The sequence below is a fragment of the Nannospalax galili genome, unplaced genomic scaffold (assembly GCF_000622305.1).
Source record: "Nannospalax galili isolate Female #2095 unplaced genomic scaffold, S.galili_v1.0 scaffold591, whole genome shotgun sequence".
Classification (NCBI taxonomy): domain Eukaryota; kingdom Metazoa; phylum Chordata; class Mammalia; order Rodentia; family Spalacidae; genus Nannospalax; species Nannospalax galili.
Window position 1 is genome coordinate 2,951,892 of NW_008330926.1, and position 16,030 is coordinate 2,967,921.

General features: G+C 47.2%; 2 protein-coding genes across 6 annotated transcripts in view; one reads left to right on the forward strand and one right to left on the reverse strand.

Moving 5' to 3' along the window:
* Positions 1 to 5,863, forward strand: part of Gon4l (gon-4 like) — a 100,054-nt gene extending 94,191 nt beyond the window's left edge. For 3 of the 4 annotated variants that reach the window (XM_029556901.1, XM_008854002.3, XM_008854032.3), the window contains 5 exons: positions 1,762 to 1,872; positions 3,817 to 4,027; positions 4,380 to 5,004; positions 5,090 to 5,192; positions 5,683 to 5,863. In XM_029556901.1, the coding sequence (XP_029412761.1) occupies positions 1,762 to 1,872; positions 3,817 to 4,027; positions 4,380 to 5,004; positions 5,090 to 5,192; positions 5,683 to 5,832 (1,200 nt within the window). In that variant the 3' untranslated portion in view covers positions 5,833 to 5,863. The remainder of the gene's footprint in view (positions 1 to 1,761; positions 1,873 to 3,816; positions 4,028 to 4,379; positions 5,005 to 5,089; positions 5,193 to 5,682) is intronic. The other variant, XM_008854019.3, reaches the window with a different exon arrangement.
* Positions 5,847 to 10,304, reverse strand: Msto1 (misato mitochondrial distribution and morphology regulator 1). Of its 2 annotated transcripts, none has more exons than XM_008853990.3 (14): positions 10,193 to 10,304; positions 9,955 to 10,090; positions 9,506 to 9,575; positions 9,327 to 9,402; positions 8,866 to 8,920; positions 8,648 to 8,786; positions 8,380 to 8,497; positions 8,260 to 8,301; positions 7,920 to 8,072; positions 7,467 to 7,598; positions 7,210 to 7,394; positions 6,912 to 7,016; positions 6,721 to 6,830; positions 5,847 to 6,439 (listed from the first exon to the last, which is right to left on the reverse strand). In XM_008853990.3, the coding sequence occupies exons 1-14, from the start codon at positions 10,274 to 10,276 to the stop codon at positions 6,225 to 6,227; spliced, it is 1,620 nt and encodes a 539-aa protein (XP_008852212.1). In that variant the 5' UTR covers positions 10,277 to 10,304; the 3' UTR covers positions 5,847 to 6,224. The 2 variants fall into 2 exon arrangements, with proteins under 2 accessions (XP_008852212.1, XP_008852203.1); XM_008853981.2 differs by having other exon boundaries at positions 6,177 to 6,439; positions 8,167 to 8,301.
* Positions 10,305 to 16,030: the final 5,726 nt, after the last annotated feature.

The window sequence follows — 16,030 nt, forward strand, 5'->3', positions numbered from 1 at the left end:
ACTCTTTTTAAGAGATTTTTAAAAATTCTATGTATGAGCCAGGTACGGTGGTACACATCTTTACTCCCAGAAGAGGCAGATGGATCTCTATGAGTTTGAGGCCAGCCTGGTCTATATAGTGAGTTTCAGGCCAGCTGGGGCTACAGGGAGACCCTGTCTCAAAAAAGACCAAAAAAAAAAAAAAAAAAAAATTATGTGTATGATGTGTCTGTCTGTGGGATATGTGTATGAGTACAGGTGGCTGCTGAGGCCGGAGGAGATTATCAATTCCTTGGAGCTTTGGGTACAGGTGAGCTGCGTGACATGGGTTCTGGAAACTGAACTTAAGTCTTCTGAAAAAGCAGTACTTGCTCTTAAACTGCTGAACTGTCTCTCCAGCCTCAGAAGTAGTCTTTTTTTTGTATTTTATTTAATTTTAAAATTACATTTATTTTGAGTGTGTTGTAGGCAGGAATGTTCTGTAACATGTGTGTGGAGGTCAGAGGATAACTTGTAGGAGTGGGTTCCCTCTTTCTTTGTGGGGTCTTAGAGATTGAATTTGAGTTGCTAGGTCTGGCACTAAGCAGGCATCCTTGCCCACTGAGCCATCTTACTGGCCCCAGATAGTCTTTTATTTTTTTTAAATATTTTATTATTATTTTTTAATTCTATGTGTATGAGTGTATTGCCTGCATGTATGTGAGTGCACCCGTGTCGTGCAATGCTGTGGAGGTCAGAAGAGGGCTTCGGATTCCCCTGGAACTGGGGTTAAGGATGGTTCGTAGCTGCCATGTGGGTGCTGGGAATAGAATCCGAGTCCTCTACAAGAGCAGTCAGGCTCTTAACTGCTGAGCCATCTCTCCAGCCCCCCAGATAGTCTTTTAAAATCCATATTTCTTTATTATTTCCTTAGAGGGAGAAACTTCTTTTTTTATTATTTTTATTTTATGTGTATGCGTGTATTGCCTGTATGTAGGTAAATGCACCTGTGTCCTGCAATGTCCACGGAGGTCAGAAGAGGCTGTTGGATCCCCTGGAACTGGAGTTATGAACGGTTGTTAGCCGCCATGTGGGTGCTGGGACTCAAACCTGGGTCTTCTGCAAGAACAGTCAGTGTTCTTAACCACTGAGCCATCTCTCCAGCCCCAGAAACTTTTTTTAAATATTTTAATTATTATTTTTATGTGTATATTGCCTGCATGTGTCTTAAGTGCATCCGTGTTGTGCCTGCTAGTCAGAAAGAGGGCATCAAATCCCTTGGAACTGGAGTTAATGGATGGTTGTTAGCCACCGTGTGAGTACTGGGATTTGAACCTGGGTTCTTACAGTGCTCTTAACTGCTGAGCCATCTCTCCAGTCCCTAGGGGGTGAAACTTCTTAGAAACTGAATGATCTTCAGCAACTTATTTTACTTGTTTCAGTTTCTTCTATACATTGGGATAATGTTCTTATGTCTTGGCTTTATTAAAGAGTATCACTATACAAAGCCATTTTTTTCAATGTTTTTTGAAGAGGGGAACTCTAGCATAAGGAGACAGAACATGAGCCAGTGATCCCCAAAGCCTTTACCTCAAAAATCTGTTAGACTTAAATATGTCTTGGGTTTCTAGGTTATTTGGCTACTTCTTTTTTTGGGTCATTTAAGGATTCTTTTAGGGATTCATAATAGGCTCAAGTCTAAATTGGGTAGGCTCTTCCCTCAGTGTATCAGATGCCTCACAGCTCAGCCCTTTCTCAGGGCTGAAAATGCTTGGCAGCTGATCAAGCTGGGGTATCTTGTAGGAGACTGAATGGCCTGAAGGAGCCAAGGACTGCTCGTGTTCCTGCCATGAGGGAGGTCCTGATTCTAAGCTGAAGAAGACCAAGAAGAGAAACTGTCACTGTAGCAGCAAGGTAAGGAAGGACCTGGGGTAGGGCCCGCTACCGGGCAAACCACGCCGTACTATGCTAATCATGACTTGCTGCCATAGATTGGTACTTTCTTGAATTTATAAAATGATAAAATTGTGCATAAATAATACATAGCAAATACATGTGGGCATATGCAAAATAAATAGACTCCTGTAGAAATCTAAAATGGAAACACATGCCTGGCCTGTAGGAGGCAGGAAGATCAGAAGTTCAAGGTTATCCTTAATTACATACCAAGTTTAAGGCCAGTAGGGGATACCTGGCACCCTATCTTTAAGAAAATAAAATAATGAAACAAAAAAGACATATAAGCTGGCTTTTGTTTTTTTGTTGCTGAATTTTGTTTCTTAAGACAATGGCTTGCTATGTAACCTAGGCTAACCACATCATCATCTTGCCTCTGCCTTCAGAATGCTGATTCCAGGCATGCTTCACCACACTCAGTGTTATGTGGTGTGCTGCCAGATAAGATATACACTCTACCAATTGTACTACATCCCCCGCCCTAGACTTTGCTTTTTTTTTTTCAGGGATGGTGGTAGTTGCTTTTAGATGTTTGAGATAGGCTTAAACAGGTAGCCCTGAAAGGCCTTAAACTCACCGTATAGCTAAGGAATAGCTCAGATTCCTGCCTCTATCTACTAAGTGCTGAGATTGTAGGCATGTGCCACCACACCCAGCTAGATTTTACTTTTTATTGTTTTTTAAGTAAAATTTCCATTTTATTTTCCCAGATGACGGTTTTTCTTCTGTCCTTATGACGCCAGCTCTTTACGTGGGCTTTGGTGGAGTTCATGGGGCAGCACCAGCAGGTCTAAATCATGGTGGGGGTGTTCAATCTTTCAGTGCTTCACAACATTGATTCCTGACCACTGTGCTATCAGTGGCACAGCTCAGCTTGACAGCTTGGGAAGCACATAATCATCAAAGACACTTGCTTCAGAAATGTCTCTGATGGCAGCTGCCTCACTGTGTTCCTAATAACTTTTTTTCTTTTTTTTGTCTTTTTGAGACAGGGTCTCCCTGTAGCTCCAGCTGGCCTGGAACCCACTATGTAGACCAGTCTGGTCTCCAACTCACAGATTCCACCTGCCTCTGCCTCCCAAGTGGTGGGATTAAAGGTTTGCGCCACCACACACCAGGCACAGTTCGTGCAGCAAATGGGCTGCACGTGGCCACAGCCCTTTTTGGCATAATCGTTGTTTCTTCTTTTTTTGGTTATCCTGGAGCCGGGACCTGAAAGAGTAGATGTTACTTTCTGATTGGAGCATGGTGATAATGCCAGCTGTAATCCTAGCACTTGGGAAGCAGAGGCAGGCAACTGGGAAATGAGACCCTAACATAGCAAGTTCCAGGCCAACCTGGGCTACATAATAAATAGAGTCTTTTGAAAACACTTTTGGAAATGGATAATAAAATACAGTTCAAGTATTTTCCTTTTAGTTTTGAGATTTGCTGCTGTCTCGAGTCTCTGCGTAGTCTATGCTGGTCTCATGTTCTTCCTGCCTTAACCCTTCTGAGCACCAGCATCACAGGTGTGCAAAATTGGCTTAAATTTTTGTTGTTGTCAAAAAAAAAAAAAAAACAAAAAAAAAAACCTCGTATCAGGGGAAACAGACTCTAAAGATAATCCTGGATCTCTAGGTGGAGTTGTTTCACAGAACAGATGTGGTTCTGTTAGGAGTGATGGAACCTACTTCTCCAGGCCATTTGGAGTCCTAGGAGCCTGCAAGCATGTGGCTGACTTGCTGAGTAGCAACACAGACCTTTTTCTGTTGGAGGTGCCCTGAGACATAGTACAATCAGGCCATCTTCTTTTTTTTTTTTTTTAAGATAGGGTCTCCCTGTAGCCCCAGCTAGCCTGAACTCACTATATAGACCAGGCTGGAGTCAAGCCATCATTAACCCAGAAAGTCATCCTTGCAGGCCTGTGACAGCAAATCCTACAAGAGCAAGGAGCCCCATGAGTTGGTGGGCAGCAGCCCCCACCAAGACACCAGTCCTATGCCTGGCACTAAGGAAGCAGGACAAGGCAAAGACACGGTGGAAGAGGAAGTCCTGGATGAGCGGGAGAATATTGAGCCAACACAGAATAGGACTGGCAGGACCACCAGGAAAGGGGAGATACCCACTTTAGGTGAGTGAGCCGACTACCAGGCCCTGCCTTTCCCTTCCCTGTCCACCTCATTCTCCCACACTGTGGCTTGAGCCTGGCTGCTGCGCATGGCATTTCTCTCACCACAGACCTGGGAAATCCCTTTTCCCATTCACCTCTCCAGGGTTAAAACTGCTACTAAGTCCAGGGTCCCGCACTCCTTTCCTATGCTCCCTTCGCTTTGTCTCAGGCCCTCTCAGCTTGTGTCCTAATGACCTGTCCCGGAACTAGGCGTGGGAGTTCCCATCCCCTCACCTCTACCGCTCCTTCTAATGGAACGAAAGGTTCTATTCGTGGTTTTTGGTCCATACCCTGACCCCCCGTTCCTTCTCAGTAGGATCAGCTTTTGGGAATACTTTGCAGTCCTCTCCGGAAGTGACTCCTATGGAACAGCCCTCGGAGGGCATACTACTTGGCTCACCAGAGATTCCTCAGCTTCCTCTTCAGACTGGAGCTGTACTCTCCACTGTTAGAAACAAGGCTGGGCCTGAGGTTCTCTCCTACCACAGTGCATTCCCCATCTTTCCAAAAGAGGGAGAGGGCCAAAAGGCTGTGGGTGACTCAAACACTTCTGTGCCACTCCCAGGCACATCAGTAACTGAGAAACTGCCAGGGACTGTGGGGCTTCCTGCTTCCTCTCCGAGTCCTGTTTCCTCAAGAACCAGAGATATTGGGAGAAGACAGTTGTCTGGGAAACCAGACCTCCAGAGGAGCTGGCTGCCCTCGGGCAGAGCTGAGGCAGAGAGAGCAAACACAGTGTCCCCCGTCTGTGAAATTTCATCAAACATTGGTGCCTCAGAGCCTGCTCCCATAGCTGCCAAAGGGGACTTAGCTAAAGACAGTAGACTACAAAGCAAGGGCTCAGAGGGGGAACAGCAGCCAAAAGCCACAGAAGCTACTGTATGTGCCAACAACAGCAAGGTCAGCTCCACTGGGGAGAAGGTTGTGCTGTGGACAAGGTAGGTAAGGGTGGGAGATGTTTGCAAAGAGAAAAGAACAGATCCAAACAGCTCCATAGAGTTAACCGTACTGCATGTATTTCAGGGAAGCTGACCGAGTGATTCTCACCATGTGCCAGGAGCAAGGAGCTCAGCCTCAGACCTTCAGCATCATCTCTCAACAACTGGGAAATAAGACCCCCATAGAGGTGAGGTGGGAAAGGGTGTGTGAAGGTGAGGATGCTCTGCCAGAGCCTTTAGTCCCTGGGGAACAAAGGTGATAGGACAGAGGACCGAGAGTATCACATATATAAGAAGCTTAACTTGGGCTGGAGAGATGGCTCAGTGGTTAAGAACACTGACTCTTCTTGCAGAAGACCCGGGTTCAAATCCCAGTACCCACATTGCAGCTAACAACTGTCCGTAACTCCAGTTCCAGGGGATCTGACAGTCTCTACTGTCTTCCGTGGGCAAGTGGGCATTGCAAGACATGGGTGTACTTACCTACATGCACACGATACACACATAAAATAATAAAAATTTTTTTGAAGTTTAAGTTATATCTCCTTATCTATAAGGAGATAGTGACCCTGACAGTGTTACTGTATTGAATTATAGAATAAAAGATTTTTCAAAGGGAACCCAGTGCTTCATAAACATGACTTGGGACACTGAGTACAGCCCTTCTTTCTTTGCTAGGTTTCCCACCGTTTCCGAGAGCTCATGCAGCTCTTCCACACAGCCTGTGAGGCCAGCTCTGAAGATGAGGATGATGCAACCAGTACCAGCAATGCAGACCAGCTATCCGACCATGGAGACCTGCTGTCTGAAGAGGAGCTGGATGAGTGAGACCCTGGGAACATGTGGGTGTCACCTGCCAGGACCAACAAGAGCCACCCTGTACTAGAGGATAGGGTGGTTAGACTTCATTTATTGGAGACTCTGAGCATCACCTGCAGAGCTGGAGAGCAGAGCTGAGAGCAGAGCTAGGGACAAAGACCATACTAACCCACTTTGTAAATAGCAGGGGAAGAATGGGGTTTGGCTCTTTTCTCTCCATTTTTCTTTCTGTCCGATGGTACTTATTTATTGTTCTATGGTCTACTCCCAGTGTTTTTAAATGTACAAATGTCTATGTCATGTAGCCAGTCCCAAGACACTGAACTTTGCTGCCTATAGGCACTGGGCTCCTCCACCCAGCAGCTTTTATTGTAAACTAGTCCTCCTCCCTGACTCGAGCTTCAGTTTGAGAGGCTGTCGCCCTCCTGGTAACAGCAGGCCAGGCTGTGCAGCTCTTGTAGCAGCTCTTCCATGTCGTCCTGCTCCATGCCTGTATCCATGAAGCTGGCCCAGCGCCGCAGGTCAAGTCTGGTGAGCTCCTCAGCTAAGCCTCCCAAGGTCTGATGCAAGGATGAAGATGAACGCAGGGCCCCAAACACTGGGATGCTCTGCACTGCTACAGAGGGAGAGGAAAGGGAGGCTGAATGGATGGGTTCTGCTCTGGGGGTTATCTGGATGCTTGGCACGCCTGACAGAAAAGTACACTCTTGCAGTGTGTGTGCTGCCCCTTTGAGATACAATACTCCAGAGGCAGGGCACTTCTCTGGAGCTGCAGGTAAATAAAGGAATGTGCAACTGTGAACTTTTTCCCTCTTTCTTTGTCCTTTTAGTCTAGGAAGAGAAAATGAAACTGCTCCAATGTAGCTGAAATGTTAGTTTTCTTTATGTCCCACCTACCTGTGCCTTTGGGGGGACTGTCCAGAGCCACCCCCTTCTGACTGAAGCTTGAGAAGAGGTGTGGGTAAGGAGGAGCCACTCTACAGGGAGTCAGCAGCAGATGGGATGAGCTGCAGGCAGAGAGTAGTAGTTAAGTGAGAAGAAAGCCAAGAGGGGAGGCCTGGGAGATGGGTAAGGGCACTTGTACTGACCTCAAGACACTAGGTCGCTGCTGTTGTAAATACTGGGCCAAGACTTCTTCCCCAGAGGCACATGCATGGAGAGCAGAAGGCAAAGGTGTCCCTGGGGTGAGCTTACTGCCAGAATAAACCCAAGAGCTAAGAATTCTTAGGTTCTTGGACCATCAACTGAATCAGTTCAGAGCCTTTTTTTTTTTTTAAGTGAGGGGATGTTGATGGGAGGAAAGTATACCATTAGAATGCCAAGACATAGGGAGAAAAGATATGAAACAAAAATCTGACAAGGGCCCCTGACAGTAAGAGTCCTTACCTGGTGTGGCATGCACTGTCTATACCCCTCAGCACCACTGACTGGGCAAAGCAGAGTGTTCCAGTAGGATCCCCGCATGCAGACAATGGGGTCCATGGGGTGGCACCTCCAACTTGCATCAGGATGTCAGGGAGGGACTGGCCTGGAACCAATGGGAAGGGGATGATGGCTTCTGCTGTCACCACCTAAAGATCAGGAGGAATCAAGTTATGGAGCCTTTTCTCAGAGCTGACCCAACCTCTTAGAATGCTTCCTACCTTTCTCCCAGAGAAACTCAGCAAATCAGCCAAATGAGCCATGGAAACTGGAGAGGAATGTAGGCGATACGGAGCAGTGACAGTGTCCAGGGCTGTAGCCAGGATGGCGCTACAGTGGAAGGGCAGAGTGGCCTGTAAAGTGGACATGAGAGGAACACTTTGTCTTTGGGTATGGAAAAACATGTGGAGGCAGAATAGTAATGCCATGGGTTCAGGTGATGAAGCAAGGCTGTATTTGTCCTGAGGCTGGGCAAGCAGAAGGTACTGTGATCTAAGAGGCCAAGTAGCTGAGTTCAAGGTAAGACTTTGTGAACATTGGGTTGGGAACCCAACTCAGTGTTGGGGTGCTTGCCTAGCATGTGTTGGGTACTAGGTTCGATCCCCAGCATGACAGCCACAGGAGTGTGATGAGTGACCCTGTGGCCAGCTGCAGTCAGGAGCTTTGAAACTTACATCATATTGTAGATAAGGGAAGCTAACAGGTGGCTTTGGTCGCAGGCCCAGGTTCCCTCCCAAGGATAAGGGACAGGTGAAAGAGCTGTAAGCAGTCAAGTGCACCAGTCCAAATGCTGTGTTTAACAGACGATAGATGTTTTTCTGAGGCTCCTGGTAAAAAAGAGAATAGTTTGCTCTAAGTGACTTCCTCAATGGGATTCTCTCCTTTCTTCTCTGACTTCTTTTTCTTCTAGGTTCCACTTACCCCAAGACTGTAGGGCCCAGGGAGCAGGCCCCAAGTTATTACTCCCCTCCCTGAATACTCATCTTGTAGTAACTCTGCAGTTTTGGCGCCTACCCCAGAAAAACCATCATGCAGGTCACACAGGATCTGGAAGCCCTGGAGAGAGATGAAGGACAAGACAATAGAAAGTGGGATAAGCAGTTTCTTCCCTGGTGTCCACCTTGCCACAAGTACCTGCAAGTAGTCACATTCCTCCACATAGAAATGCAGTCTGTCCTCCAGCTCTTCCAGGTACCTGGGTTCCTTCAGGATGCTCTCCCCTTGGCCAAAAGCCTCTAGCCGACCTGTTTCCCTGCCATAAATCACTATGAGAAAAAACTTGGCCCTGCCCCCAACTACTCAGTTTGTTGTTTTGAGGGAGGGCAGGTAAGATGGGTTCCAGCCTTAATCCAGTGGGTTGATAGGTATAAAAACTGTCTCATAGCCTCTGGAGCCCCCATACCCATCATGGTTGTACTTCTGAATCACACAGATGCTCCGGGGATGGAGATGGACTCTGAGGAAGTCTGACCAAACTCTGATGCTATCCTCTGTGGGGATAAGTGGTTTTGGATTTGTAGCATGGATGACTGATGGGGGACCTGAAGAAAGAACAGATGAGTTGTACCATTCCCCATGTTCCTATTCTGTCCAGGTCTCCAGCACCCAGAGAAGTCTCACCTTTGCCATTTTGGATAGATTTGGCCCTCCAGACACCATCACTACTCAGTACTCCCTAAGAGGGGTGAAAAAAAAAATCTACATTTAGGTCCAAACAGCCACTCGTCCCCACAATCTGCCCCCCATTGAGTTTATTTATGTGTGTGTCTGCTGCTGTGAGTATAATTTCATCATGTGCATGTAGGTAGCCAGAAGAGGTGTCAGATTCCTAGAAATGGAGTTACAGATGGTTGTAAACATCCATGTGGGTGCTGGGAACAGAACCCAGATCCTCTGCAAGAGCGGTAGGTGCTCTTAACCTCTGGGCCATTGCTAGCTCTAGGTTCCAGGAAGTTTAGAGGTGATTTTCTGAAAACACCGGTCTACAGCATTTAAGCTAACTAAACCCTTCCTTTTCTCTACTCAGTGGGGCCACTCTGACTATAGCACAGGCTCCGGAGGTTGGCGGCAGAACCCCTCACCTCTGCACTTAGAAGGTCCTGGAGGTTAGGGTTCTTGGGGTAGGCTTCCTCTTTGTGTGTGGTGAGCTTCCCCTGCCTGAAAGAGAGTGGAGACTGAGCAAAGAAATCGGCCCTATGCTCTCTCAAGCTTTCTGTGCACATATACCTTCCCCACCCCTCCTCATACATCAGATACAGACCATGCTATTGCAGCCTCTAGCTCTTTGTCCTTGTAGAGGCCGCCTTCCTCTTTTAGAGAGTTCAGACTGCCTGCACAGAAATGATAGGCAAGGTCAAAGCCTAGGGCATATCATCTCCCTCGGACTAATCTGATCACCTGTGAGGTGACCTGTTGCGACAGTTCCTCTTGGCTTTTTCAAGCGTTCTTGGATATGCATTACTAGGGATGGGCAAGGGTTCCATCCTTCTGTCTCTGACGGGGACCTGTGGTCCATGAGTGCAGCAACTTGACACAGCACTGTCTCAAGGGCAGCTCTTGAGAGTAGTTTGACCTCCCTATGTCCCTCGGGGGCTTAGCTCCTAAGCTTCATCTCTTCTTCAGTCTAGTATGAGGGACCTGACATAAATGAAGGCTAGAGACGCCGCATGCCAAAGGAGAAAGCTTGGCCCTGCCCTGACACCGCCTCACCCTTGAGATCCATGAGGATGAGTCGCGGCGTGTACGTTTCCTGGCCGTGCAGCGTCCGGCCCGTCCGGTATAGGACGTCTGGGCACAGCTCTCTCGGCGACTCCTTGCCATCAGTTGCTCGGCCCAGCGCAGCATCCTGTAGGGGCACAAAGGACTAAGCAGAGGTGGCCAAAGAGTCAGACGGGACGTGCACCTACACTCCGCAGGCTTCCACCTGCGATCAACTAGGAGACCACACCTGCTGGTTCCACCAGTGCGCTCCCACGAAACCCGCAAAATGTCCCAACTGCAGCGTGAGCACCTCGCGGGCCCCGCCGGCCATGCCAGCAACTCCCGCCCGAAGCCCCACCCACCGCGCCGCTACGGGCCGATTGGCCAGATGGCCTTGTGGGCGGGCTTCGTCCCCTGCTCCCTATTGGTTCACAAGCACATCCTTTCCCATTGGCTACCCCAAAAGTTAGGCTCGGGAGGGCCCTTGCCCCGCCTCTTCCTCCGCCTGCGCCACTCCTGCTTCGCGCTGGTGAACGGCGGGCGGGAGCTGGGCGGCACCGGAAGCTGCGGGTCGGGGCCTCAATCTTCGTTTCACCCCCGCTGAGCATCATGGTTCCTGCTCTAGGGTCAAGGGATCTTTCCACACCTGCTCATGTCTCTTCTCAAGCAAATGCCTCTCTGCTAGCTAATAATTCCCCAGAGAAAAATGAAACTGGACCAGGAAAGTCGACGCTCCCTTTAATCCTGCGGATGCACATACTCTTGCCCTCCAGATCAGCCCTAATGATAATCCAGGGGATCTGCCTAGGTCCTAGCTAATCTGTCATCAGGGTGGATGACGTCATGGAAATGTTTTACTAGTCTTGCTGCAGAATATTTGTTTTGCTTATTGTTTTGAGGTGGCTTCAATTTCTAAACACTGGCTAGTCTAAAACGCATCAATGGAGACCAACCTAGGCTTGAACTCACATCCTCCTGCCTCCACCTCCTGAGTGCTAGGATTAAAGGCGAGCGCCACCACACCTAGTTTAGACTATTTCATTATATGAATATTAAAGTGATTTATTCTGGGAAGAAAAAACTAGGAGAGAAGGTAGGGGTGGTGGTGGAAATTGCCTTACTGTGTAGCCGTAGTCAAAAAGATCTGCCTCCCTCTGCTTCTGGTGACACTTTGAGATTGTTTCCAATATTTTGACATCACATACTACAGTGAATATGGTGGTGCTCTCACATAGTTTTCATTGTGCAAGACACAAGGATTGGTATGGCTCAACTTGGTAATTAACACAGATGTCTTAAAATTACGAACTTTGGGGATTGGAGAGATGGTTCAGAGGTTAAGCACAGTGGCTGCTCTTGCAGAGGGTCCTGGTTCCATTCCCAGCACCCACATGGTGGCTAACAACTGTCTGCAACTCCAGTTTCATAGGATCTGATGCCCTCTTCTGGCCCCACAGGCATTGCCTGCACATAAGTGCACATATACATGCAGGTAAAATACTCATACAAATAATTTTTTTTTTTTTTGGTTTTTTTGAAACAGTTTCTCTCTGTAGCCTCAGCTGTCCTGGAACTCACTATGTAGACCAGGCTGGCCTTGAACTCACAGAGATCCGCCTGCCTCTGCCTCCTGAGTGCTGGGATTAAAGGCATGCACCACCACACCCAGTCCCACAAATAAAAAATTTTAAACATATTATTTAATGTGTATGCGTGTATTGCATGCATGTAGGTAAGTGCACCCATGTTGTACAATGCCCACGGAGAACAGAAGAAGCCGTCGATCCCCTGGACAGTTGTTAGCTGCCATGTGGGTGCTGCGATTTGAACCCAGGTCTTCTGCAAGACCAGCCAGTGTTCTTAACTTCTGAGCCAGCTCTCCAGCCCCGACAATTTTTTTTTTAGTTGTGTACCAACTTTCATGTTACCATCAATGCAGGAAAGATCTCATCTTATATTCCATAAACTTGCCAACATTTCAGACTTTATTCCTCCTTAAGAAAATGTTTAGATTTGTTATTTTTTATTTGATTGATTAAGTTTTGGTCTTTTTAAAAAATATTTTATTATTTTTATTTTATGCGTATGAGTGTATTGTTTGCATGTATGTGAGTGCACCCGTGTCATGCAATGCCTTGGAGGTCAGAAGAGGACTTGGATTCCCCTGGAACTGGAGTTAAGGATGGTTCGTAGCCACCTTGTGGGTTGCTGGGAACTCGAGCCCTCATCCTCTGCAGAAGCAGTCAGTGCTCTTAAGGTCTGAGCCAGCTCTCCAGCCCCTCTTTTTGGTCTTTTTGAGACCGGTTTGCCCTGTAGTCCCAGCTGGCCTGGAGCTCACAGAGATCCACCTGCCTCTGCCTCCCCAGTGCTGAGATTAAAGGCCTGCACCACCATGCCCGGCTATGCTTTCTTTTTTCTTGAGACAGGGTCTTACTACATAGATCAAGCTGGCCTTGAATTCACAGGGATCCACCTGTCTCCTGAGTGCTGGAATTAAAGGCATGTGCCACCATGCTCAGCAGAAACATTAGTTCTTATTCCTGATTTTTATATTCCTGATTATTTAATGAGATTGCACCAACATGTATTTATCAGCTATTTGGATGTACTTTCTTTGTGAAATGCTTTTCCAAGCCACCTGTGAAGGTGTTCACTCCAGTTGGGAAGTGGAGAAAGGCCAGTTGCTCATCCTTGCATACATAGCAAGTTGAAGGCCAGTGCTTCTTCAGACTGTTTCTCAAAAAAGAAAGAAAAACCCCACAAATCGCACGAGGACTGAGGCAAACTTGGAGACTGTTCAATGACTTTTATCTCAAACGTGGGATCTTTTAGTAGTGTGTCCAAGATTGGGCTTCATCCCTAATGCACCGCCATGGCCAAGGACGACAGTGCTGCTGAAGTGTGATGGATGTTAACACTGCTTTACAATCCGTGCTCAAGATCACCCCTATCCAAGATGGCCTGGCATGTGGAATTCTCAAAGCTGAAGACTTAGACCAGCGCCAAGCACATCTCTCTGGTGCATCCAGTTGTGAGGCGCACGTGTGTATCAAGTTGGTGGAAGCCCTTTGTGCTGAGCACTGAAAAATTGATGACCATAAGAAACTAGGGAAACCAGCAGGCCTCTGCAAAACACCCAGAGGAGAAACCCATAAAGTGGTTGACTGCAGTTGTGTAGTGGTGAAGTATACTGCCAAAAACCTCAGGCCAAGGCTGTCATCAAAGTATTTCAAATGCAAGAAACAAAAATTTTTGCTCATTAAAAAACAAAACCAAAATGTTGTCTATGTGTCTTGTTTCCTTCCAGGTGTCTGTCTCGTTTATAGTACATCATTCTGAATGTAACCCCATTGCCTGTAATATGTATTGAAAATAACTTCTGGGGCTGGAGAGATGGCTCAACAGTTAAGAACAATGGCTGTTCTTGCAGAAGACCCGGGTTCGAATGCCAGCACCCACATGGCAGCTAACAACTGTCCGTAACTCCAGTCCCAGGGGATCCAACAGCCTCTTCTGTCCTTTGCAGGCATTGCAGGACACAGGTGCACTTACCTACATGCAGGAAATATACACATACACATAAAAATAAAATATTTAGCCGGGCATAGTGGTGCACGCCTGTAGTCCCAGCACTTGGGAGGCAGAGGCACGAGGATCTCTGTGAGTTCAAGGCCAGCCTGGTCTACATAGTGAGTTCCAGGACAGCTGGGGCTACAGGGAGACCCTGTCTCAAAAAAACCAAAAAATAAATTAATATTTTTTTAAAAAGCTACCAAAGTAGAGTTTTGTTTTTCATAAATGTCTTTTATTTTTATTCTTTGTGTGATGGGAAGGGGGTGCACTTACTATACAGTGTTAGTGTGGGGGTCAAAAGAGGGAGTCTGTTCTCTCCTTCCACAATGTGTCTCCTGGGGCTTGAACTCAGGTTTGCAGGTTCGGTGGTGTCTATTACCTGCTGAGCCACCTCCCTGACCCCATTTTTTTTCCTGTCTTTTTGAGACAGGGTCTCCTTGTAGCCCCAGCTGTCCTGGTACTCACTATGTAGACCAGGCTGGCCTCCAACTCACAAAGATCCCCCTGCCTCTGCCTCCCAAGTGCTGGGATTAAAGGTATGCGCCGTCACACTCGGCACTATTTTTATTTATATTTATTCTTTCACTTGGGGGTTGTGTCAAGAACTTTTTCTCTGGGGAGATATAAGCAACACTGTTCCTTCCTTATAATGTCCCCCAAAGTACTATTCAACCTGGGGAGCCAATGAGGTTAGTGGGCTTCTTTACAGAGTATGGGTGAAGGTTGCCTACCAGAGCATGGGTGACCCTAAAGCTGCCACAGTGGAAAGTCTTCACCTAGCGTGGATGACTTCCCCATAGATGTATAGTTGGACCTCCCCCTCCCAGTTAACTTTCCTAGCCTACATACTCTAGACCCAGATGCCATATACAACTAGGGCAGTGTCACATAGGAATATGTGGAAGGAGCTGCTGGAACCTCAGGTAAGCCTCCCGTGATCCTTCCCACCCTCTTCTCTGAGGCCTGATCAGGATGGTCCCTTGCAGGTAGGCACAGCTGATCTGATAAGGATGGCCAAGAGGCTCATAACCACTTGTTAACAACTCCTGCTCCAGGGAGGTTCAATGCCTCTGGCCTCTGACTTCTCTGAAGGTACCACACTCACATGCACGAGTGTGCACTCACACTTAAAAGGAAATACATATTTGGTGTTGGAGAGATGGCTCAGCAGTTGAGAGCACTGACTGCTCTAGCAGAGGACCCGGGTTCCATTCCTAGCACATACATGAGGTCTATGAACCATCCTTAACTCCAGTTCCAGGGGAATCAGATGTCCTCTTCTGACCTCTGTGGCATTGCATGACACGGGTGCACTCACATACATGCAGGCAATACACACATACACATTAAAATAAATAAATAAATAAAATATTTAAAAACTCCTGGAACTGGAGTTACGGACAATTGTTAGCTTCCATGTGGATGCTGGGATTCGAACCCGGATCTTCTGCAAGAACATTCTGTGTTCTTAACCACTGAGCCATCTCTCCAGCCTCATAAATAAATTTTTTTTTTTGTCTTTTTGAGACAGGGTCTCCCTGTAGCCCCAGCTGTCCTGGAACTTACTATGTAGACCAGACTGGCCTTGAACTCACAGAGCTTAGCCTGCCTCTGCCTCCCAAGTTCTTCTGCAAGAACATTCAGTGTTTTTAACTGCTGAGCCATCTCTCCAGCGCCAGAATAAATATTTTTAAAAAGTGTCTTAGATCTTGGTATCCACAATGACAAAGAGGGGAGAGGGAAAATTACCGATAACAAAAAAGTGGCAGGTAAGCCAGGCCACCCGTGATGGCGCATGCCTGTAGTCCCAGCACTTGTGAGGCAGAGGCAGTCGGATCTCAGTGAGTTCAAGGTCAGCCTGGTCTACATAGTGAGTTCCAGGTCAGCTGGGGCTACAGGGAGACCCTGCTTCAAAAACGACCAAAAAGAAAAAAAAAGTGGCAGGTAATAAATGAAGAAATGACATGTTTTGAGCTCAGTGGGTAAAATTACTTGTTTTGTTTAAGAAACACTGAATACTAGTCTTTTCTTTCAAATCTGTGAAACTTTTGGTTCATAATGAGGGATTCTAATGTTTAATCTCACACAAACTCCTACCCTTACGTGACTTTTATTAAAAGTCCTGTTGCATTCCCAAACCTGATGGCCTGGGGTGGTGGGTCCCTTCCCTCTCTTTGGCCAACCCTCTTTTCCCAGATTGTTTTCAACTAGCCAACCTAGAAAGACTATGAGGTTGCACCACAGCTGATGGGAAAAAGGTACACTACTCTAGTGTTAGGTTAAAAACGTCCAGGTTGCCTGTACTTACTTGCTCCGTCTGAGTAACAACAGTGCATCCTGATGCAAAAGTAAAAGCTGCCCCACTGAGTTACTTTTGCTTTGTCCATGTGTTCTTTACATGATATCGGTGGGGTCCTTGGACCTCAGATTTTATTTCTAACACTTTGCAAGCCTGACAACCTAAATTTAGTGATGGTATCTGTAATCCCAGCACTTGGTACTTGGAATCAGG

Excerpts from the sequence above, each read along its gene's own strand:
- Msto1 (XM_008853981.2), bottom strand. The coding sequence starts at position 10,276 with ATGGCCGGCGGGGCCCGCGAGGTGCTCACGCTGCAGTTGGGACATTTT. Across the intron at positions 9,403-9,505 it reads CTAGAGGCTGCAATAGCATG|GCAGGGGAAGCTCACCACAC; the intron begins GTCTGTATCTGA and ends ACTCTCTTTCAG. Across the intron at positions 6,831-6,911 it reads CAGCGACCTAGTGTCTTGAG|CTCATCCCATCTGCTGCTGA; the intron begins GTCAGTACAAGT and ends CTCTGCCTGCAG.